The sequence below is a fragment of the Crocuta crocuta genome, unplaced genomic scaffold (assembly GCF_008692635.1).
Source record: "Crocuta crocuta isolate KB4526 unplaced genomic scaffold, BGI_CrCroc_1.0 scaffold24, whole genome shotgun sequence".
NCBI lineage: Eukaryota > Metazoa > Chordata > Mammalia > Carnivora > Hyaenidae > Crocuta > Crocuta crocuta.
In genome coordinates, this window is record NW_027530974.1 from 8,273,391 (window position 1) to 8,299,267 (window position 25,877).

The 25,877-nt window shown below is 37.4% G+C and overlaps 1 protein-coding gene and 1 long non-coding RNA gene across 3 annotated transcripts in view; one reads left to right on the forward strand and one right to left on the reverse strand.

Moving 5' to 3' along the window:
• Window positions 1-4,386: 4,386 nt before the first annotated feature.
• LOC144236440 (uncharacterized) overlaps window positions 4,387-25,877 on the reverse strand; it is a 294,747-nt gene continuing 273,256 nt past the window's right edge. The window contains exons 13-15 of the mRNA XM_077770089.1: window positions 17,594-17,800; window positions 7,521-7,687; window positions 4,387-4,965 (exon numbers count right to left, since the gene is read on the reverse strand). Of these exons, the coding sequence (XP_077626215.1) occupies window positions 7,544-7,687; window positions 17,594-17,800 (351 nt within the window). The 3' untranslated portion in view covers window positions 4,387-4,965; window positions 7,521-7,543. The remainder of the gene's footprint in view (window positions 4,966-7,520; window positions 7,688-17,593; window positions 17,801-25,877) is intronic.
• LOC144236442 (uncharacterized) lies at window positions 17,844-24,081 on the forward strand. 2 transcript variants are annotated; one of them, XR_013336542.1, is made up of 2 exons: window positions 17,844-22,889; window positions 22,967-24,081. It is a non-coding gene; the product is annotated as an uncharacterized LOC144236442 (long non-coding RNA). The 2 variants fall into 2 exon arrangements; XR_013336541.1 differs by having other exon boundaries at window positions 17,844-20,498.

A 25,877-nucleotide genomic window follows, 5' to 3' on the forward strand; every position in this document is an offset into this window, starting at 1 on the left:
ACACCCCCAGATAGCCATTATTAACATCTTTGTGTGTGCTTGTAGATTGTTCTTTGCAATATGTGTTTTCTACCATTGGACCCAAGTACTGCTTATGCTCCACATTGTATTTTGAACACTTCCTCATTGTTATTTACTATTTGAATATACTTTCATGGATATAAGATATTACGTTATACTTCCTACATGTATATATTGTTCTATAACCTTCCTAATTTGTTACTATGAAAAATTTCAAACATACAAAACTAGAAGAAAATAGTATCTACCGAACTCATATGTTTATTACACAGGTCCAATATTCTTCTCATGCCATGCTCTCTTCATTCTCATTCTTCCCCTGCTGCCAGCAAATCTTTCACAGTGCTGTGCAGTTTGGTCACAGGATGCCTGTGATTCATCTATGAGCTACATTAATCAATGGAGTCAGATACTAGCATGAGAATAGACAATAAAACAGTGGAACAATAACACTCTCCAGGTTAAAAAAAGATATATAAGCTCTATGTGCTTATTATATAATAAAAGTGACATATCAAAACATAAGGAAAATGATAAACTATTTAATATACCAATTAGAACAAAAAAGAAAGGAATTTACAGATTAAACTACATAGAAATATAGAACTTCTCTATGCCAAAATATATATTGAGCAAACTGAACAACTTACAACATTAGTACAATTTGGTGCCATATCTTATGTGCAAAGTTTTACAGCACTTAATATGCAGCACTTGATATGTAAAGAGCTATTATAAATCAATAAGAATAAATGAGTTTCATAATAAAACTCTGCATTTTTATTTTGTTAAAATAAATAGCTTTTCTAGGGGTGCCTGGTTGGTTCAGTCAGTTGAGTGTCTGACTTCAGCTCAGGTCATGATCTCATGGCTAGTGAGTTCAAGCCCCACATTGGGTTCTTTGCTGACAGCTGGCGAGCCTGGAGCCTGCTTCAGATTCTGTGTCTCACTCTCTCTCTCTGCCCTCCCCCAATTCACACTCTGTATGTCTGTCTGTCTCTCTCTCAAAATATAAATAAACATTAAAAAATAAATAAAATAAAATAATAAAATAAATAGTGTTTCTAGTGATTTTCTTTTTACCTTTTCAGTTCAGAAAGTATTTTTACTATTAACATCAATTACTAGCAATACTCTGGACAAAGAGGTTATCTCAATTACCATTTGTGGTTGAAATGGAAGTTGATAAAATATTTCTGAAACAAAGTTGTTGCATATTGAAATTTTAAATGTGGCACCCATTGGTTTAATAATCTTACTTTTAGAAATTTATTTTTTCTTTCCATCCTTCCTTCTTTCCTTCAATTCTTCTAGTATTTTTCCTTTACCTATCCCATTCTTTTTGTTTGTTCCTTTCTCTCCTCATCTTATTTCTCTCATTAATTTGCTTAGCCACTATTATAGCTAATACATTTCCTTTATCATCCTTGTTCTTCCTCACAACAGCCCTGTAAGGTGGACACTGATGAAACCCAACATGAGAGATTAGTTGGAACTAATTTGGTGGCTTCATGAAGAGAACTGCTAAAAAAATCATGCTACACACTCACACTGAGCATAGGATTGATTGAACTAAAGCAGCATAACCAAGACCATTCAAGGAGAGGCTGAACTGAAAATACATAATCAGCTTCAGAATAAAATGAACTAGTGCATTAGCTGATAAGAATCTGTCTCTTGGAGCCTCATTTGATACCCATTCAAACTCTCTTCCTAACCAAGCAGCTCTTACATCCCTTGTGGTCAGTCTAGGACTTGGTGATCCCTATTGTGAAGTAGTTTTTTCCGGGACTCAGGTGGACATAGTGCATCAGATATTTAGATACTGCAGATATCGTCTCTAATCATGCAATCTGAAAACCATATATACAAATTATGTCATTGGATTAGCAGATACTATTTGACATATGACAGTAAGTTGAGTAACTCATTCAATGTTGCATAGATAGAAAGTTATAAAGCAAGATTTCAACCTGGATCTATATCAGAATTCTTTTTTTTAAGTTATTTTTCAACTTTATTTATTTATTTTGAGAGAGAGAGAGAGAGAAAGGAAGGGAGAGAGAAGAAGAGGGAGAATCCCAAGCAAGCTCCTCACCAGCAGTGCAGAGCCTAACGTGAGGCTCGAACTCACAAACCGTGAGACCATCATCTGAGCCAAAACCAAGAATCAGATGCTTAACCAACTGAGCTATCCAGGTGCCCCTAGAGTGCCAGCTCTTAGCCACTATTCTATACTATATCATTCATCAACATACTTATATAGTTACTGAATTCTTATTATGACCTAGATGTTGGAGAGGTTTTCCTTAAAAAATTTACGCCATTTTAAGAATGAACTTCTGCTCCTTCCAGGATTTCAACAGATCAAGAAAATCAGTAAGAAAAGGGCCTCTAAATTCCCATCTATCCTAGTGCTACAAATGTCCTCATTGTCCAAGATCAAGCAGATTCTCTAGCCAGACTCTCTGTTGTTCAACACCACAAGGCCAGTGTCTCATTGTATAATACAAACATTTAATCTGTGTAAAGGCAAATGCACTGTATTTAAAAGAAAAACATTTGAATTCTAAAAACTACAGGGTGGGGCGCCTGGGTGGCTCAGTCTGTTGAGCATCAGACTTCGGCTTAGGTCATGATCTTGTGGTTTGTGGGTTTGAGCCTGGCATCAGGGTCTGTGCTGACAGCTCAGAGCCTGGACCTTGCTTTGGATTCTGTGTCTCATTCTTTCTCTGCACCTCCCCCAAATATAAATAAACATCAAAAAATTTTAAAGTAAATAAATAACCCCAAGGCCTACTTTATCCCACTCAGTCAATAACTACTAAGTGAAGACCTACCAGTTGTCAAGGCTCTAATGTAGCTTTTCACAAGGGTCTCAGATCCACTAAGAGCTCTTTACAAGCTCTTAGAAGGTACTCCTATAGTAAGCATTCTCATTTAAAGGGGTGATTTTCCCATTCCTCAAAGTAATTAAGTTAGATGGCCAACTGGAAGGAATGTAGTACATGATATTTGTCCTTCACATAAGTGGCTGAGCCAGATGAAAGTGTGTGTGTGTACGAGTGTGTGTATTCTTGCTGACTAAAAATATAGAAATGGCCATTTTGGAGCCATCTTGAATAAGCACTCAAAAAGTAAAATGCCATAATGTCATCAAGGTTTTCTTCCTTTGCTTATCTGAGCATTATCAGTTGATTTACTTAATAAAACTGTGGACCAACAAAGACTAGAAATACAACTTCCAATAGGATGCTCTCATGCTGTGATTGTTGAAGTGATAAGTAATTTGCTTTTAATGCCAGCACATACCACCTAGCACCATATTCAACTGAAGGTGGAAAAGCACTCATTTTTTATCCACTTGCTCAACTGACACTTAGTGTAATCTATCTATTATAGTCACTGAGCTTAATACAAGGAACATTTTATGGATCTTGCTTTCAAATTTAAAACAAGCACTTAAATTTTTAATTTCTTTTTATTTATATTTTTATTCCTTAAAAGAATTTAATTTCAAATGGAAAATCTATTTAGGTGATAAGAACACAGTAGGTACTAGCAAAAGCAATCTACTGAAAGGATTTTTTTAATTTATAGTTTTCAATTATAGCCATATTTTGTATTCTGTATTATTTCTAAATGCGAGAAAAATATCAATGTGAATGACACACATTAATTAGTAACTAACTATAATACTAGAAATAAAGTTATCAATGAAATTATTAAGTAAATATGCATGAATTTATACATAAAACAAAGCTTGTATTACTAACAGATTCTTAAAAAATAATTATGAGCATTATAAACTATCCTCAATATACTAAGGGAAATGATGACTGGATCCATAGATAGATGAGAGAGAGAGAGAGAAGAAAGAAAGAAAGAAAGAAAGAAAGAAAGAAAGAAAGAAAGAAAGAAAGAAAGAAAGAAACTAAGAAAGAAAGAGAGGAAGATAGTCCTTCAGAAATCTATCTTGAATTTTATTTACCTCTTCCTTTTTTAGTAATTTTCTAAAAGTTCTTATTTATTTTTTGAGATAGAGAGTATGTGTGAGTGGGGAAAGGGCAGAGAGAGAGTGAGGGAGAGAATCCTAAGCAGGCTGTATGCTGTCAGCATGGAGACTGACACGGGGCTCAATCCCATGAACAGTGAGATCATGACCTCTACCTTGAATTTTAACATAACACTTTGCACTGTGTATAAATATGTGCACTCTGTTAAGGGGATTATATACTAGAGTGTCACATGTTAGAATCTGTTCTGGTAGACCATCTATTTACAATGACCACTCCATGGAATTATCATTTGTTAATTCATAAAGATGAAATTTTTTAATTCAAAATTCACCAAAGATGAGAGAAATTTATTTTAAGAGTAAAAAGTTCCTTTATTTTCTTTTTTCTATTTTTCTGTTAAGTACCTAACTACACATGTACATGCAAAAAAAAAAAAATCTAAATTAAATAGGTCATCTCAATACCAATGTAAACATGATATTTACTGCAGGGATAAGATAGTGGCAAATTCTTGAGTGTTGGATTGCACTGAGGCCATGAATATTCAACAAGCAGAGAACTCTTGAAAAAACATGGTAGTCACTCTCTACCCAACACACATACACACACACACACGGGCACACACACGTACACACACATACATAAGCATGCAAACACACACATCACGTTACAAAAGTGTTAGAATGACTCATATGTTAAATCTATTACTTAATGCTTAATGGTCAGTAAGGTAAGTTCAATGGCAAGGAAAACATATCTAAAGCTACGAGAGCAAAAGACTTCATTTAAAAATACTAAACAAACAACTCATATGTTACAATAATGTAGTAAGAGACTCCTTGGATGTGAACCTGGGCATCTTTCAGCGGCCAGAAAATATTACTTTTCTTAATTATGCCATTTCTTCCATTGGGACCACCAATTCCTAAAGGAAACACAAGAACGAAAAGTAAGGGTTTTTTTGTTTGTTTTTGCCGGTGTATGTATTGTTTATTCAATTCACTGACATACAGTACAATAAATATAAAGTCAAGTGAAACTTGACCCATCACTTTCATCTTTCATCCAAGAAAAACTTACTGAGCACTTAGTAGTTCAAAGTACAGTATTACAGACTGAGGAGGGCAAAAGTAAATAAACGAAGCAATGATTCCTGCCCCCATAAAGCTTACATTTTAGTGAAGGGAGTATAAATAAAAGTAGCAGCCTTAAAAAACCAGTAGTCAAAAATAAAATCAGTAGGCATTTTTATTAATTCAGTCCAGTGAATGACAGCTAAGTAAAAAAATTACCATGTCATTTGTTCAACTATATTTATCAATTTGAAATAAGGATCTAATGAAATGTAGCTCAAGATGCAGAAATCTAATTGTATACATCTATTCTTCCTCAGTACATTTTGTGCTGATACAAGTCTTTCATAGAATTTATTTTATTGCACTGCCACCCCCTTCCTTCTGGCTTTCTTTATACTATAACTGACAACACCATAAAGACCTGGCCTTTATCACCACCACACCCTCATTGTTTTTCACACCATCCTTTCAACAGCAAATATTCATTAAGCTCCTGAGTTGTGACCAGCATTCTTCCAAGTTCTGTTAATAGGAAGGTACAATAGAAAAATTCTGTCCACAGGTAAGCCATGTTGTAATGGGGAAGGCTTAAGTATGCAATTAGAATACAAAACTGTTAAGTGAAAGCAGAGGTAAGAGCCTGGTGATCAAAACTGTAACAAATTACAATTGCAGGAATGGAGGTGAGTAAGGAAAAAGATCAATGACAGTGACATTCAAGTCTCATCTTTTTTTTTTTTAAGTTTATTTATTTTTGAGACAGAGACACAGCTTGAGCGTGGGGTAGGGGCAGAGAGAGAGAGGGAAACGCAGAATCCAAAGCAGGCTCCAGGCTCTGAGCTGTCAGCACAGAGCCCGACACCGGGCTTGAAGTCACGGACCACAAGATCATGACCTGAGCTGAAGCTGATGGCTTAACCAATTGAGCCACCCAGGTGCCACTCAAGTCTCATCTTTTTTTTCTTTTTTAATATTTTATTTATTTTTGAGAGAGAGATAGAGACAGCATGAGCAGGGGAGGATCAGAGAGAGAGGGAGGCACAGAATCCGAAACAGCCTCCAGGCTCTAAGCTAGCTGTCAGCACAGAGCCCGATGCGGGGCTCGAACCCACGAAATGCGAGATCATGACCCGAGCCGAAGTCGGACGCTCAACCGACTGAGCTACCCAGGCGCCCCTTGAGTCTCATCTTAAAAGGTGAATTGAACTGCCTGAGGTGTGCCTGTGTGTTAATTTAAGCTATTAAAAGGCGTTTGGAATATTTATTCAATAATAGTTATTCAAGATATTAATGTATATTGATCTGCCTTCAAAAGTAGCCAAATAGGAAGAAAAATATAGACAGTATATGCATGTGCTAATCTCAGCCAATAGAGGGAACACCTTGTATAATCCTTAATGCAGTCATCTTGTGTAAGACTGAAGATACCATCATAGACAATGATTAAAGCCCAGAATTGAAAATCACCAGGAGCAGATGTGTTCACATTTCCTAATTATAAGAATTAATTTTGATGCTTCTATAACATTGAGAGAAGTGTTTTTTCAATATCTGTTCACTGTTCGTTAAAGGCGCAGAGAAAGATCAGGGTGAGCAATCCACTGTATTTATTGCTGTATGGTGAGGCAAGATTCTTCATGATGCAAGACTTTCTATGACCCGTCTACCCTCTGATGGTTCATTGTCCATTTGTGACCCTAAATCCCACTCCAGATCTTCAGCTGAAAGCAAGGAAAAAGAAAAGGGCTAATATAAGAACCGAAAAGTTCTTGTGCTACTTGCTCCCTTTAAAAAGAGCTGAGGTATATGCAGGGAGCCCATATCTGAGCCAGACATTTTGGGATTGGTTGTTGTTATCTTAGAACACAAAATATATGCTCTGCAAACCTACTCATTGAAAGGACTTTATTCTTATTATTTACTTTTTTCCATTTTTTTCTTGAAGTTCCCTCTAAAGAAATGAGATTTTTCAGCTACATAGAAAGGAAAGGGGATTTATTTGGCGTTGGTTATATCATGGCCTAGCCATTTCTCTTACTCCCTCCAAATGAAAGAGTACCACTTTTAAAAGAAAATGAAAAATGGTCGTAGCACTCTGCAAATCCTGCGGTAGTCAAGTATTTTTTTCTAAACTAATGACTGGCAAGATTCTGCACTCTCTGAAAAACATAGTCGAGATGATCATGACTTCTAGTTGCTGTTACAAATACCGGTTATTGACTTACAATAAAGTGCATTATTATAAGGCGGTAGGTTGAAAGGAAGTTGGACTGGTCTGACCATGACTTGCATGCCATCCTGAAGCTTTAAGAAAACAAGAACAAAATACCACTTGGTGGCTCCTACTTATTTGATACACTCACATTCAGCGGAGTTAAATGTTTACTCAGTAGGAAAAAAATACCTTTTTATTTTAGTGGCTTCTTTTCATTTCTCCTGATTTAATGTCAAAGGAGTCTTTGTACCGTCTGTTGTACCATCTGATGTACCGTCCATTTCACCTATGTGCTTCTGAATTGCTGTGGCCACTTCTGTGGGGATAAACCTGAGGCCACTGATATCACCAAACACCTGAGAAGTGGTGATGAAATGGCACATATTAACCTAATATGTTTCAAAGAGATATTTAGGTAGAACGAACAAATTCTGTGACTTCCTTATTCCCCCCTTCACCCCAAAAATTACAGCCTGGAAATCATCCGAAATGCCGTATTGTTAACCTAACTCCACAGTTTGAACAGAAGCTTACAATTAAGGTTTTATGGTTCAGTTTCACTTCTGACTTCAGCAATAATTGTATAACACACCAAAAACATATATTAAAATTTGTATGTCATTTTCTAATATAGAGCATGAGGTCATAATTAGCAATTAAGACATTTGGAAAGTAGAATATCCTAATTCTATGGAAGCCAAAAATACCAAAATCAAATACAAGATGGGGATTTTCTTTCTTTCTTTTTCTTTCTTTCTTTCTTTCTTTCCTCTCTTTTCCTTCACTCCTTCCTTCCTTGCTTCCTTCCTTCCTTCCTTCCTCCTTCCTCCCTCCCTCCGTCCCTCCCTCTCTCTCTCTCTCTCTTTCTTTCTCTTTCTTTCTTTCTTTCTTTCTTTCTTTCTTTCTTTCTTTCTTTCTTTCTTTCTTTCTTTCTCTCTCTCTCTCTCTCCCTTCCTTCCTTCTTCCTTCCTTTCTTCCTCCTTCCTTCTTCCTTCCTTTCTTCCTCCTTCCTTCCTTCCTCCCTCCCTCCCTCCCTCTCTCCCTCTCTCTCTTTCTCTCTTTCTCTCTTTCTTTCTCTCTTTCTTTCTTTCTTTCTTTCTTTCCTTCTTTCTTTCTTTATTTCTTTCTTTCTTTCTTTCTTTCTTTCTTTCTTTCTTTCTTTCTTTCTTTCTTTCTCTCTTTCTTTCTTTGCCTTTAATAACTTTTGTGTGATGAAATGGATTGAAAACAAAACTGTTTTTGAATGGGGGGAAACACATGGCAGCATTCCTTTCAATAGCAACTCATTGTCCCTAGAAAAACTTTCTGTGTATACAAGACAAATTATCTTTGAGCACAACTAGCAACCATGCCAACATCCTGTTTCACTTGTCATACACAGTTTGGGTTTATTCTTGGGCTGTTTATAATAATCATCAATTTCACTGACTTCATATGTCCCTCCTACATCCTGAAGGTATCTAGCATTCACAGGCATTGTGCTGAGTGACCATTTTCCCTTAGAACTAATGGCCCCTTGAACCAAAGGCTCTCCTGGTTAGAAAGGCAGGGAGCTACAAATGAATGCATATCTCTAGATAGCAAAGACCACATTTGGTTATTTGACAAGCTCTTCTGGTTACAGAAGCCATGTTTCTCTGTTAACTAGAACTGCTAGTTATTACTAGTAACTACTCTAGAACTACTACTGCAACTCATAAATCATAATAGCAAGCCAATCAGAAAACCGTTTTCCAGAAATGGGTCAACAGATGGGTACAGAGGGGAAACCAGAGGAAAAAAAAATCTCCTTCCAAGATAATAATTATTAAGAATGATCAAAGCTTAGAGCTATACCACAATACAAAAAGGATACTATTAAGAATGAAGCCAACAGGGGCGCCTGGGTGGCTCAGTCAATTGAGCGTCTGACTTCAGCTCAGGTCATGATCTCACGGTTCGTGGGGTCGAGCCCCGCGTTGGGATCTGTGCTGACAGCTAGCTCAGAGCCTGGAGCCTGTCTTTGGATTCTGTGACTCCCTCTCTCTCTGACCCTTCCCTGCTATGAAGCCAACATAGGTGGAAATAAAGGAGAGAGAGAAAGAGAGGGAAGAAAGAGAGAGAGCTGATAACATTCATTGAACTCCCGAGGTCAGCCATTCCATTAGAGTATCTATTGTAATTCCCACGTATGTGAGTTAATAAGTACCTTTATTAAGGTAAAGCTTCAGTGAGCAGCCATCATAAATATAGTCAGAAAGAACGGGGCGCATGGATGGCTCAGTCGGTTAAGAGTCGGACTTCGGCTCAGGTCATGATCTCACGGTTCATGGGTTCAAGCCCCACGTCGGTCTCTGTGCTGACAGCTAGCTCGGAACCTGGAGCCTATTTTGGATTCCGTGTCTCCCTCTCTTTCTGGCCCTCCCCTGCTCACGCTGTCTCTCTCTCTCTCAGAAATAAATAAAACATTAAAAAAAAAAAGAAAGACGAAGAGGAGGAATAATAACCTAGATACAACATTCCGGATAAAGTTTGATTTAATTTGCCTCCTTAACACAGGACACATATATGCATAGCACTAATTCACTGACTGAAGCAACACTGCAATATTTGGAGGCCTCGTTAAACCCATTATGGTTCTGTATTGAAATAAAAAATTTTCTCAGCAGAATTCAAATTGCTATACTTGAAGAACAGCAGTCTGAACTAGGGGTAAAGGGCCTATTAAAATCTATTACAACTGTATACTTCAAAAATAAATAATACGACACTCTCTAAACGTAATAGGGGGAGTCAACATTGCTGTAGAGAAAGGATGTTTTGCATTTTGAAGAAATAGAACATCGATGTAAATTTCACAAGCAGTTTACTACAGGGGGGATTTATTCTCAGGGATTTAGCGATGATGGGGTGCTGGGAGTGTGACCCTGCTGATCACCACAGCTGCGAAAATTATAAGCCAAAACACACACTCCTTTCATTTTTGCAAAAGTACACTATAATCGGTTGTAAAATATTCAGTGTTCTTAAGATTAAATATCTGAATAGAGCTTCTGAAGAAGCAGGTGTCACCTTAAATCCAAAGTCTAGTTTGTTTACTGGCGGTATTTTATATCCTTTAGAAAATGACACAAAATGGCAATAAAATCATTGTAAGTATTCTACAGGGGAATATAAATGCCCTTTGGTTACAGTGTACATACCTTTATACATAATTCCAGTTTATTTTCCCCGGAATTATGTTAAATATGTAAAAAGCCTTTTCTTATAAAGGTAAAAATGCTACATGTTTCCAAGTTGTAATTTAGCATTAGTGTCAGAATTGCTTCAGAAAATAAGCTACTGCTACTCTTTCATTTCTTTTAAGTGTCATTCAGCACACTATATGTGATTTTGCACATAAAATGAGCTTATGTGATTTTTTAGCAGTGTTTAGAAAATGTGAGATTAAAAATAATTTATTGGATACAAATATGTAAAACTATGACACTATGCCACTGTTTTCTCACACACCGTTTTAGCATATGATCGTTAAATAATTGTTTCAGGGAATTACAGAAGCATCTGTTGCATAAGCTATTTAGGAGAAACCACAGTATTTCTGTAGGTATGCATTCTTAGAGATTAAAACATTAAAACATTTGTAGAGAGTTCTTAAGTTAATATTGACACAGCTACAAGGTGCATCAAAATATTTTCATAATATTTCTGCATATTGATACAAGGAAAAATAATTAAGTTGACTTTTTTGAGGCTTTTTTTTTTTTCATGAGTGGATTATCTTGAACTTTTTATGTAATTGGGATTAGCCTTATCAAATGGGGTCAAGACGAAAATCATTGATTCTTAGTATCATGGCATATTCAAAAAATACTCTTCTCAATCACTTACTTTTGTTTGCATGGATTTAAAATGTACTGTTAATGCAAAACTCAATATTTTTTCCAAACACAGTAACAGGATTCATAAATAAAGAGAAGCATAATTTTTTTTCACATTTCCCCCTTCAAGTTATGGTTCTTAAAATCCAGGTGAATAAGAAAGAAAAACATTCAGAGGTAAAAGTAAATATATTTTTATGGAAGATAAAACATTCAATCATTATCAACTATAGAATAAAGATTTAATTCTTCCCCTTTCTAATATTTATATTAGACATTTAACCAATATATTAGATAATATATTAAGGCTTATTTTTAACACTGATTCTTTATACTTACTATGTGATTTAAAACATTTCCTATGACTTAGAATCATAGGAATTTTTTTCTCTAGCAGGTCAGATGGGTATCCATTATTGTTGATAGATATACGAATATAATAATAAAATAAATCCTTTCTATGCCTTCCATAAGTTCTAATAGTTTGAAGAGTCAAAGGAGATCAAAGATGCTGAAAATAATTTTATGTCTAAGTATTTTCAGAAATATGTATTTGACCATGTTTTTCTTATATACACCAAAAATATGAAGTCTGTAAAAACCAGAAACTGTTAATAAATGATGGTCTCAAATTATGAGTATAAATAAAGTATAGGGAAATTTAATCATTTCAGAAAAAACCCTGTAGAATCTCTAAAATGTTTCTAACTACCATCTTGATATACAATAAGTAGAACCAAAACTGTTCTTCATGATTTTCTATGAAAACCAAACATAGTTACACTAGCATTAATTTAGTTACAAAAAGTTAATATTTTGACCTTATTATTGAAATCCCTTTCTACAAATCTACTGTATCTGTAATTTATTGTATTGAAATTTGTTGTATTTATTTAAAAATTATAATGTGCTAATTTAAAAAAAATGTTATTTTTTTTCTCTTACAGGTAACCAATAATAATATATATATGGTCAATTAAGCCTGATGTGAGAATTGTCTAGTTTAGTTTTGTGAAAAGCAAAAAATCTTCTAGCAACTTATACTGACCCAATTATTATGGACAAATAAAATCACTTATTTTGACACACACATATGGGAATAACATTTTTATCATGTTTTTCAAATAATATAATTCATATATATTTAAAAGATTAGTAAATGTGCCTTCTTAAGACTTTTCAGTATTACTTAATTAGAACAGGAAAATGTCTTATAAGTAATATTATATTCTAATACTAATCTGATTATTGATTTCCTCTTTGCTCTTACATTCTGATTCTTTTTTAGTATGTTTCTTATAATAGGGTCTAAGTTTTAGATGCTACAAAATGATGACCCTCTATAGTTTACAAAAATAGCCAATCTTTCCTGGAGAAAGAAAAAGACAAATATCCGGACCCTATTTTTTTAAAAAAAAAAAGAAGTGGCAACTGTTGAGTTTGAATTTGAAAACCAGAAGTAAAAGACATTAGTGTCCTTGACGTTTTTAATAATATTTTATGCAAAGCCATAACTATTGCTATTACTCTTTCATTTTAATGTATATTTTCAATAATGTCACATAAGCAAATGTGCCCAAAGGACTTGCTGCATCTTTTTATACAGCTTTTGGGCAAAAAATGTAAAGTGGTCCAAATTTAGGGAATGAAAACAGGACTTTCTCCCATTTGTGTGAATAAATTAATTTTACTATTTTCTTTAGGTGAATCTAAAACTGTACACAATAAAAACAATAAGCTACACGAGTGTTGGGTTTTTTTCCCCTTCCCATGTGCAATGCCTTTCACCAAAAGAAAAACGTGGATGGAAGAAATCCATCCTGAAAACAAAAGTGTCATAAACAATTTATGCATTTAATGAATATATTCCAGAGACCCCCCAATTTTCTGTATTTTCCTATTGATTTCTCTTCCACATTAGTGGGTATATTTCTCTCTCTCATACACTCTGCAAATTGGTCATTGTAGTTGATGAATGTGGGAATTGTAAAATTCACTATACTCTTTCCTGAAAGATATGAAACTATGAGTTAAACCTGAAAAGTCTGTCATTTGAATGATGTTCCCCCTGCAATTTACTGATTCAAGGACCAAATTCAAGTGCCCCCCCCCAAAAAAAAAACCCCACTCTATGCTTATTCAAAGTGTCATGTAGATTTGCAGGGGACAGTCAGCTTCATCCGCTGACTCATTGAGACAAACAAAGCTGAGGGCCAGTTTCACCCCTGCTCTTTGCACTGTGTGGTAACTGAACTCCATGAGCAGAAGAAAAGCCCAGAGCCAAATAAAACCCATCTAGTAACAAAATTGTGTTTCCAGTTTTCGTTTTTGCCTTTCTTCTCCTGCTGCTTTCTATCAGCAGAGCACTTAACAATCACTAATTGGTTAATGTGTTATTTAGGCAAGTATTAATATTCTCATTTTGCAGACAAGGAATCAGGCTTCCTGCTGTGTATCTCCTGGCCCTGGGTAAGGAGCTCTTCAGACGGGAGATTCAAAGTAGGTGAGCCCATCCTCCTGAGGCCCAGAGACTTGCCTGAAGCCGCTCATCTGGGTCTCACGGAGCCTCTGTGAGATCGCTGAGTTCCTGACTCCCTCTTCTCCGCTCAGACCACCGGGCGACACTGCCTCTAATGACAAAAAAAACCTTTTTCCCATTCCACCCAAACCAATGCTCCAAGGACTTTCTTAATTGCGACGGATACCTTGGGATCGGGAAGCTTATTTGTGACTTGATGAATCTGTACTAGCCTTGCCTGGGTTTCTGGGTTTCGTAGCAGTAAAAACTTTAAAGTAACTTTGTGCTTAAAAAAAATGCACACAGAAGATAGCCTACCTATGGAGTAGAGCTGAAGCACTGATCTCTGAGAGTCTAAGGAATCACTGAGCTCAGAAGGGCTGATAAAAATAGAATTAAAGAGATGTGCTCATGAGTAGACAGAGCAATGACCTTCTCTACAAGTGGGAGGGGCAGGAGGGGACTCCTTACTTTTTAAAGCAAAATATGTAGAACACAGTAAGAGCCATGTCCCCATGAGTAACAGGGCTGGATGAAAAACAAAATGGTGGAGACAAATCTATAGCAAAGGTCGTTGGTAATATAAAGTCGATTTCAGGCATGTGAAATCTTTAGTGTAGAACACATTCTGTTCCCAACCCATGGCTTTCCATAAAAATAAAATCCTGAATATAATGTGTTCAAACCCAAATTGTGAGGGTTTTATTGAGGGAAAAAAAGGTTAACATGTGACCTATATTTCATATCAGGATAAGGAGAGGCTTTGAAATAGCTCTTGTCACATAGTTAGAGCTGTGTTAAATGCAAAAGGAACTTAGGAAACTAGACATTCTATTTAAAAAAAACACCATAAAACCTTTGAGAATCATGTTCAGGCTATAAGGCAGAAGCAAAATTTCATCCATTTTTATTTTGTGGGTTTTGTTTTTTTTTTGTCACATCTAGATTTGTAAGTAAATTGGACTCAGACACAACTCCCTTTTCTTCCCATATCAGAACATCCATTTAAAAATGTGGCTTGGATCTCACAGGTATTTCTAAGTATTTCTTAAGTATAAGTATAATGGTCTAAGTCATTTCCTAAGTATAAGTTCTCTCAACCCACATGATGGGGGCGTTCATGGAAAGGATATCATGATGCCCACTTACCAGTCATGGAGAACCATTTGACATCCAGGAAGTCAATGCAATTTAGTGGATTTCCTAGGGCATCGATAACATACTTAGTACAGAGATAGGGAGCTCAAGGGTAGAAGTTAACTTTAATCTGAGTAGGTGACTACTTGTAAACCATAGTTTTAAAGGTCAAACAGACTTTTCCTTAATCCAGGAAGTATAATCTACCTAGATGTTGATTCTTGAAATTTCTTTTCAATGCATATATCTTTGGGAAAGAAATGCATTAATTTCATTTCTCACTGAGATTACAAAAGACCAGTCTCAAATGCCCTCCAATTCCAGGTTTTATAGCTCCAAAGGCCGATAATACACTTGGAAGTAACCTGGTAAGGGTCAGGAGAGGTACGGAGGAAAGTAAGATGGTTGCCAAGTAGCCAGATATGTGGCTGAAAGAAAATTGCTCTGATATCCAACTTGCTCTACAACTTGCTCTGCTGTACAGTTCCTGTCCTCTTAGGAGACAAAATTTTATACTGGAAACAAGTTGAGAAAAGCTAAGTAAAACTGGTGATAAGTGTTAGAGAAAGTGCAAGGAGAGAGGTCAGTTTGAAATGGGTTTCAGTAGATTTCACAGAGCAAAAAGCAGGTAAAGCAAAGTATGAAGACATAAGTGGAAAATGTCTAGACGCCAACCCATGAGTAAGAAGGACCTTGTGCATTCCCTGGGATCTGCAAAAAGGGGAAAGCTGGTTGAGTATTTGCTAGAATCTCTGTGGGGCACAGGTTCAGAAATGGTGGGGTGGACTTGTACATTGCCAATGCCATTCTGCCATTACCATTACATAATGCAGTAGTGGTCCAAACACAGGCTAAGCGACCCAGATGTGTCCATGAGCCCTAATGCCTCACAATTCAATCCTTCCAGAAGTGATTTCTTTTTTAGCATAATGTTACTATTACTGTTAGTACTTGGGGAGAAAAAAAAAACATTGACAAGTCGAATGGATTTAACATCACACCATCGATAATACTTTGGAATCTTTATTTTACTTTCTGTTTTATAAAAGGAGCTAAAAGTACTTCGCAGATGTGAACCCATTCATCTGCCCCAAATCTCTACAAGGCAGGTAGCAGAAGTATACATTAACCCAGTTTTACAGATAAGAATGTGGGTGGAGAGTAGTGGGGAGTGACGAAGGGACAGGTCTGGAGCAAATGCAGAAGTGAGTGAATCAAAAGGTCCTGATGATTGCTCTGCTAGGGAGAACAGGCCTCCTCATGCGGGGGCTTCTGGCTCAGGTCCCTAGACCTGCGAGCTGCCACAAGATGGTTTGTAACAGAAGCGCAGACACTCCTGGTGTCCTGACTTCTTCAGGTCTTTCAGTGCATGGTGTATGCATCTATCTAAGCACTTCCCTGTGCAGATTAAATAACCCCAAAAAACAAAAACAAAAAGCAAAACAACAACAGCAACAAAAACAACAAAAAAATTCAATCAAGGCAGTTTTGCTCCATAAGGGCATTTCTAAAGCAAATATTTCAGAAGTCTAATAAGGGCCATATGACAGCCCTTGACCAACCACAAGGAATTCTAATAGATACATTCAGAATCTCCCTACCTGTTGCTTTGCTACAATTTGCACGGTTCTATCATTTCCCACCTCAGTAAGGGAGTGAGGGGGTAAAGTGATCAGGAACCTTGTGTGGCACGTCTGTGCTTTTCCCAAGTAGAGTGTCTATATGAGTCTCTCCAGGACCCAAACGCTGTCATGAGTTCGGATGGTAGATGCGAGAACTTTTCTATCTGCAAGACTGCTTTCCAAGCCACGTGAAACTTCCTCAAGGTTATATTCAAAGGTATTTTATGAGGCCAGACTTTCATCAACGTTATAATAAAAACAGTGGCTAAAGTCCATAGGGGAAGGGTGGTGGGAACAGAAATATTCTCCAAATTCTTACCAATTAATGGTGTGACACTGTTCAGTGATTTGCATGCCAACGCATCCAGGGAACCAGTCATGAAATGTATCTAAATTTTCCTGCTCCTATACCCTTTATCTCCACCATGTAATGGGAAATAATGTTCTTTCAGACTTCAGAATTCAAAACACTGATTCAAATAGGACTGGGGCTCAGGTTTAAACGTGCCATGAAATTTGGATTTTAAGAATGTGGTGCAATGTGAGGGATTTCTTTTTTAAACTAAACTCAGCTCACCTAAAGACTTTTTAAGAGAGAACATGGCTTCAAGATGTTTGCTAAGTGCTACTTGAACATTTTTGCAAATCTAGGGGCAGGGACTTTATTTTTTAAGAATGTGCTCATGGAAACAGTATGAAATGCCACCATCTCATTCATTTTGTGTGAGAGAATTTAAGCAAGGAACTGTGTACTTTCCTGAGAAATTGAAGTGTCCACGGACTCAGACGTCTTTATCAACCTGCTGATGTTTACACATGTTAACTGAGTCAAAGTTATCATGAGCCAAATCCTGAATTATTTCACTTGATTTGTTTCCATCACTCTCCCACAAAGCCGTGTGAAGAAACAGTTTGGTTCTTCCACAGCACCTTTGTTTCTAAAGGAAAACACTAAACTAGATCGTTAAGTCTATTTGTGGTATTAGAAAAAAACATTAATTATAATAGGCTTGCAAGTAACTTTGAAGCCCTTGAAATCAAGCATAAACACACACGCACAAACATATACATTCATGCACTAAACCTACACAGCATTTGCATTAAAATATTTTCATATGCACGTACCTCAACAATGGCACCATTGGAGAGTCTGAGAAAATGGCGATATAGCTCTTGGAATCCACTGGGATAAACGGTGTATATAGATACATAAGAAGTAATATCTCCCGGACCAAGTGCCGACACGGAAATTTCATTTTGCTTTTGGAGGTCACAGCTGGAGATTCTGGACTTGAAGCCATGGTTTTTCCAGATATAATCATACACTGCCACCTAGTGAGACACAGTGCCCCCCCCCGCCCCCCCCCCCCNTATTTTTAAAGGATTTTACAATAAATCTGAAAGTCTCTGCCTTCTGCAACGTCTGCACTCCATTCCGTGCATATTTTTATGACATATATCTAAACAGTGAAGATAGACAAATCCCCAGTGTGTGCCCCATAAAGTTAATTCTAAACAGATGAAGCTGTAATTGGCTCCCACATTAACCCAAAGGAGGAAGATCAAGCGGGATGGAACAATGACAATGTTGATTTTTTACAAAATGCTGACAAATGGTGTTACAGATAGGTGTTCACTCATTCTCATCTGAAAGAAACCCTCGCTTATTTTTCCTTGTTCTTACTGTGTTCAGTGCTAAGGCTCGGCATCATCAAAACAGCGGACAGGATAAATTAAAGATGCATTTTGCCAAACTGCACAGGGCAGGCTTTTTGCCTACTTTGTACATTAATCTACTGTTTCTCCTCTGTGATGACCCTAACTGTTGTACCTGCCAGACATTTTTGTTCTGGTAAGATTTCTCAGGTAACAATTCTGTTTTCTAATACAATGTACCTGTGGCGACTTCGTTAATATTAACTGAATTATGAATAAGTGGAAAAGACAGTTTTATTGCTTGTGTAAAATATCCGTGATGAAGGGGGACCTGGGTGACTTCAGCCCAGGGCATGAGCTTGTGTTTGTGAGTTCGAGCCCTGTATCAGTCTCCGTGCTGATGGTGCAGAGCCTGCTTGGGATTCTCTTTTCTGTCTCTGCCCCCTAATCTCTCTCTCAAAATAAATTTAAGAACTTTAAAATATTGGTGATGAAGATTAGACTATACAACTCTAAAACGTGTTTGTGTCTTCTAGTCTCCAGAAATCTTTGTTATCATTTTCTACACCCATTGAGCTATCAAGATTGCTTTCTATAATTTCCAATTTTCATATCTTCAGATGCCTGTAGTTTCAGAAGTAGACAGAGGAAAGTATCCAATGGATTTCTTGCCTCACTGGCTTTTTCTGAGGTAGGAAACATTTATCTGTTTTGCAGAAAGTCTATATCAAACCTGGGCTCTGAAGCTAACTCCTCCTAATATGATTTACAAATACTGTAAACCCTCAGAAATATGTGAAGATTTACCAAAATGAAAGAAAGTTCTGGTCAAGTACTCTTTACATCAAGTATATAATCAACCATAAACTCCCAAGATTCCAGCTAGTGATTCTTTCTTCTTTGAAACTAAAAAGGTAAGATTGAAATCTGGATGAACAGGTACAGAAGTGGAAAATGTCTTAAAATGGCTTGACTGAGAAAAGATCAAGGTCTACTATAATTAGAAGCAGAAGTTTACTGAGGATCCATTCTATCTTAGGTTTCTGAGAAAATCGAAACATGCTTTGGGAGCTAACTAACAGTCCAGAAGGAATTCATAGTAAGCATACATTTAACTCAACTTTAACTGTGATGAGTACACAGAAGGAACCTTATGGAGGAGGTGAGATTTGAGTTGTGCCTTGCAGGCTTTCAGTAGGTATGAAAAGTACCATAGGTGTTTCTGGCAAAGGAGCAGTAGTCCTAATGGTACTGATATGCAAACGTGCACATTGGACTCAAGGGCCGATGAATGGTCCCATGGATTGGGTTGTAGCAGGGGTGTGAGGAACAACATATGAAGCTGGAAACATCATCCGCAATTGCAAAGCCGTAAGATGCTGTGCTAAGATATTTTTATTGTTTTTTATAAAAGGGGGAGGTTTCCGAACAGAGGAGAGGCCTGACTTGCCTTGTATTTTAGAGTCATAGAGCTGAAAGCATTGTGAAGGGTAGACCAGAAGGACAAGAGATGGAAGACCATCCCACCCAAAATAATTGATGGGACCTGGCACTTGGGTAGTGGCATTTGGATTGGAGACAGAGTCCATGATTTCTTTTCCTGAGGTAGACTCACCAGAGTTTGGTCACTAAGTAGATACGAGCTGTGAGTGAAAGGGAAGGGAAGCAAAGCATGCGACCCCACTGGCTACTGACCCCACTGAAATGGGGCTACAGTGAGTGAACAGGCAGTGCAGGTTTGGGGAGGGACAATAACCAGTTCATTGACTATCTCAAAGGGAGAAATTTATGAAACTATGTCAAAACTGTGGAAGCAACTATGGAAACATTAATCAATTTTTATAAATCATTCTTAATGTGCTTGGCAGCCTGGTGAGGATGGTAAGCCACCGGCACACATCCCCAGGGAAAATCAAGTGACGAACCATGACAGGCTGCCCTTCAGGCCCCAAGAAGTTTGTGCAGATTCAGAACTGAGGCCTCCTAACTCTCCACCCTTGCACACAGCTCCAGGCCAGGTATTACATACATCTCTCCTTCTCTTCTTTAAAGGCAGCTGTTTCACTTATGTTTCCCAGCCTCTGGATGTAAAAGATTGAGCTTCAGGAAAAGCAGAATACAGTGAATGAGATGGGAACAAGCCTGCCACATCCGGGAGGCACAGACAGCCTCTGCTCATTCCACAAAGTACCGGTGATATGGGAGTTAGATCAGAGCCTTGATAGATGAGAGCCTCTCCGCCTTGGAAATGCAATATAAAACTAACCTGCGCGGCAGCCCCACACACCGTTTGTCTGTCTAAAGGTCTATGAAGATGTACACATTTGTCTGTGGAGCAGCAACTCATGCTTTGGAAGCTGACTCATTTGAAAAGGTAAGTGATCTTCAAGATTTGGGCAGGAAAACGTGCCAAGTAGATTTTTTAAATAGTTTTTATTCACTTTGATGACGCACTTCCTCCGTCCTCTCCTTTTTAACCATTTCTAATCCTAGGGAAAAGAGGGTAAGTTGCCCTCTGCCCAGAGACATCTTTGATCTAAGTGTCTAGGAAGAAAGAAAGAGGTAGGTGGACTTGAAAGTAAGTCAGCGATATTTAGTGGCAGGTCCTAACGTAGGCAATTAACACACACCACACATGCATACACAGGTTTATATGTATATCTTGCTTAATGTCACAAGTCTTCCAAGTCGGTATATTATTCCCTTTTAATAGATCAGGAAACTAAAGCTCAGAAATGTTAAACATCTTGTCTGGAGATACAGCTATGTGATGATATTTACTAAGAGAGAATCCTTACTCCTTATCCTTATTCACGTCAGTTAGCCCTACACTCCGGGCTTCTCTCCACAACTTTACTTATTCTCTCCCTGGTGAACTTGAAACAAGAAATCAGAAGAGCCTCCCCGCCTCTCCCCTCTTGTTCAGTTACATCCAAGCTGCCTCTAGGAAGTACCCATATTCTGCCTGTCCATAGTCTAGTTTTAACAAGAGGAGCTTCTTCTGAGCATGACCTTGCATTCCAGCTCTGTCTGTTGTCGAGTCTCCTTCCTTATGGGGTGATGAATTAACAAGCCCACTTGGCAGCTGACCTAGAGCCCTATCTTCCAAATGGCTTTATCCCTAATGAGGCTGACATATTTATGGCCTTTGGTCTGGTTCCTGTGTTTCCTCAATTTTCTCAAATAGCTCAGATGGAGAAAAGAGGTGTAGAACAGAGGAGCCCCCTGAGACCCCAACAATAATCGCTCTGATATGTGAACCCTGGTTGGTCTCACTCTGAGGCCCTTGCACCTCTGATTACACCACGTGTAAAACATTTGATCACGTAACACGCCATTATCTTTGTGCGTTCGTGTGTGGCTGCAGAATGGGGATGTGTCTGAACATGATCCTGGACGCTGAGTTTTCCCTTAAGTTAAGTGCTCAGCTGGAAGAATCCGAGGGAAGTTTGTTTTTGTTTTTGGCTTTTTGGGTTTTTTTTTGGTTTTTGTTTTTGTTTTATCTTGGGTGGGAATTTTGTAAACACCCTTCTCGACTCAAAAAGTGTGTTGTATGGTCTTCATGAAAAACAGGAACAGAGGTAGCATCAAAATTACTGCAGGCATGAAGTCTACTATACCCCATGGAATTTCTCAAGGTTCTTTGAATTGAAGATTAACTAGAAGAAATACCAGGGTTTGTTTTTCTCCCCTCTTTTGGACCATAAAGTTGTAATACTAAAGCAATTGGGGTCATTTTCAGGATTTCTAGCTAGCAGTTCTTAAGATAGGATAATCGAATACCTATCAACAGCAAAGCATGTGGATCAAGTTAAATCTTATTATTTTGCTGTATGGGTACACACCTCCTTATGGAAAGAAGGCAGAGCATAGCAGAAGTGAGGGAAAGAGACCCATAAAACCTCACTAGAAATGGTTAAGAATCTGAACCAGATGTTCATACAGAAAAGAATATTTTCGGTTACCTGCTGATATATTGAACACTCTCCCATTGGCAATGAACACATCCTACCCTACGGGTAATTGCTTTATATTCTGACTTACAACCGAAGACAGCCTGAAGCAATTGGGGATGCTTAGCTTTGAAAGCTTCTTAAAATCCTCCCTAGGGTTAAGAAAGTAGGGCAAGGTAAAAAAAAAAAAAAAGAAAAGAAAAGAAAGAAAGAAAAAGAAAAAAAGGAAAAAAAAGAAGAACAACATGGATTTTTATAACAGGAACTAAATCTGAAGAAAGGCAGTTCAGAGGATGGACACAGAGGTGAGGAGTGATGGGGAAATAACCATTCGATCTTTTTTGATCGTTCGGCTCATGCCTGAATAACCGACATGGGCGAACGTGATTCTCCGCCACAGTGTTCCCTTTGACTTTTCACTCTATTTCTTTAAAACTAGCTGTTGAGTAACAAGCTTCGCAGCAAACTGACTTGTGATAGTTGATACATAGTCACATGCAATATTTCTCATTTAATTTTATTTCAGACCGTGAAGGCAATCCACGTAGAGGAAGGGAAAGATTTGTTAAAGCAAATACCAGACAATCTAGACATTCTTGTCTAGGGTAGGTGAGGAATAAAACGAAGGAAGCAGGATATGATGTTTCTATAAACTGCATTTTCTATAGATGCCTTTGTTTTCCATTTCCTAGCAAGGCATGGTCAAACTATTTGGCAGTCTGAATAAGATCCCTGGAAAATTGGAGTTCACTCGGTATTATCTGCAGAATAAGAGGCCAGAAGACAGCTACCGTGCCCTACTGAGTCTGAAGGTAGCCCCGCAAGTGAACCCTTCCATCATCTGAAATCTTTTTCATAAAACCAATCGAGTCCATCTCTTCATTTCCAGGATGGCCCTGGAAGGACACCTCTGGGGAGCTCGATCTGGATGCATAGAAGCTTAGAAGAGCCCACAAAATGCCAGACCCGCAAACAGTAATCCTTAAATGAAATTCATCATTCAGCAGAAAAACAAGTTAAGGGCGGTAATTCAATGATAGACGAAACAGGCCGGAACAGGTTCACATGCTGCATATTTCACAACAGAGCTTAATTAAAATAGGACTATGAGGCTGTTAATTGCATTATAATAGTTCAGCATGAAATTAGGTCTGATGTGAATGTCCTTATAGTGGATTTGTTTATGTTATTATAATTACACAGTGGTACATAGATTTACTGCATAGATACATTTTAACAGGCTGGCTCTTGGGTGGATTTCTTTTCTTTCCTTGCTGGAATTTGCATCCTATTTACAAGTGTGGAAAGTCGGCAAGAAGGAACCAGGGTCAGGAAATTGGGTCATACTGGATGATCCGCTTGGTCTCTTGTGTTCTAAAGCTTAGAACTCCAAATAAGTTGCGTCTTGATCACGGTGATTCTATTCACCATTTCGTTGAGAGAGAATATGTCACTAAAAAACTAGGTCTCCTAAGATAGGTGCTTTATGTTGTCTTAGAAAGCAACACCTTTCTTTAGAATCAATGAATTCAAATGTATGACTAAACGTGTCTGCAGTTCCACAATATCATGTATTCCGGTGTAAATTTTAAAAAAAAGTCAACATTTCAAAGATTTGGGTCTAGCAAACAATAGTAACTTTTGTTCACAGGATGGAAAAGATGTGGCAGGAATTGGTTTGGTTTTCCAAATATAAAAATGGATTTACATTTTTCCTTGATTCATCCATAGTTCCCAGTTTCTGGACAGAGACATACTTGGCTCACATAAGAATCTCACCTATGACCTTGGCTTAAACACTAAAAGCTGAGATAATATCAGAAGTTTTGGGAGCAAATACAGCACAATTGATAATGTTTTCCATTTTCATCTGGATATTTTTATTTCTGTGCAGACTATATATCTCAGCAATTTTGCACATTTCTGAATTTTGTATGTTGCTTTGAAATAAAAGGGTAAAAAAATTAATAGAAGATTACCTACAAATAAATTAGGTAAGCAAGACGATTATGCCTTTGCTGTTTCTTTAACATAACCATTAGGAGTAAAGAACAAGCACTTAAGTAAATTTGAATCAATTTAGAGAAAGGTAATAAACTATGTTGCATTGCCAGAAAGGCGCACTTCTAAGCAAAATTACCTGTGCTTAATTTAGATAGAAATTATGCAATTTGAGAAGGCTAATGTGTACCTATATGTGCCTGTATACACGTTCTATGATCAATTTTGCTGTTGTGAATATCTCTGATTTTAATAACCCCCACAATGTTGTATCTTGTATCTGTTAGCAGATATGTGTGCTTTTCATAGCACAGCTACAAAATTCTTCAGAAACACACTAGGAGACCACAAAGAACTTCTGGTTATGACAGTGTCAAAGGTCTTGGGAATAGAAATAAATGAAAGAAAAAGTTACAGACAGGTCTTTTCATGGAAGTAGAACGTCACAGGCCTCAGCAGTATTCCCACGGGGTTTGTACACATGTATGTAAATGTTGATAATAGCACCAATATACCTACATGTGAAGAACTACAGATTTGTTTCAGAGAGCATAGAAACAGGGAGCAGTTCCCCTCCCATCCCCCACACACCAGTCCCCCCACCCCAGTCCCCATCCCTCATCACCCCTGCCTTTTCACTGTGCATGGGAAGCACTAGCTACACATAGGAAGAAAGGGCTATAAGGTGAAAACATTTCACTACAAATCTGAGATCAAGAGCAGAGATGAGATTCAAACAATGACAGAAAGGAGAAAGGAAAGGGAAAAAACCCAAAACTTTGCTCCAGCATCCACTGCTTTTGGAGATAAATTCTACAGGTGGCAAATGCATTTGTTGAAATGGAAAGCAATCCTAATGACCTGGCTCAAGGTATTTTCCATTCATGTGCTTCACTCTCTATAGATACAGAAAGGGAAAAAAAAAAACTAATTTTACACTCAGATTGCATAAAACATATAAACTGTGGCCAAAGAAATACACAATATACCCAGATCTTCCCATTTAAAAGGAGCCTCTTTTTCCCTTGAATTCCAGAAAGAAAAAGAAAAAAAAAAACCATAAAATTAAACAATTATTCACCTCTGTGATCTAATATTTTAGTTCCTGGTCCAAAAATTAAAAAAAAAAAAAACACACACACAAAGAAATAATAATTGATTTGACTTCATTAAGACAACCAGTTTTAGTCCAATTGTCAAAAGAAAAGAAATCTGACTACAATTTTTTTTCCTTTCCAAATAGCAGACTTTCATTGAGATACATATACCTGGCTGAAATTTACTCAGACCCACCAAAATCTAAGTCACTAAATCATTGATAAAATGAGCATCAGGCGTCCATGATATGAAGCTCACTTGCTCTTTCTTTCTAAAAGATCTATCCAACGAGCACCCCTACCTTTGCTTTGATGTGCTGTGAGCCCTCCATCAGGAAATACTCTTCAACAATCATCGCTGCCATACTGGTGATTCATACTTGGTTCTTATCCCATTCTTTTAGTTTAATTTTCTCTAACGATAGAAAACTACCAAAGCATAAGGCAAGCAAAAGACAGATGAGAAGTTGTCTCTATGTGAATGTATATGGGCATATGTATGAGTGTTTTATTTTATATTCGGGATAAATAACCCCTAAAGTTTAGTTGCTCGAATATTTTTGCATTAACTAAAACGAACAAAACTCTACAAATTATCATGTTTCTTCTACCCTGACCGTTCTTTGTTTTGTTTTCCCCCTAAAACTTAGTTAGGGAGTATACACTGGCTGAAAATCTAGGAAGAAGAATTGGAAGTGGCAA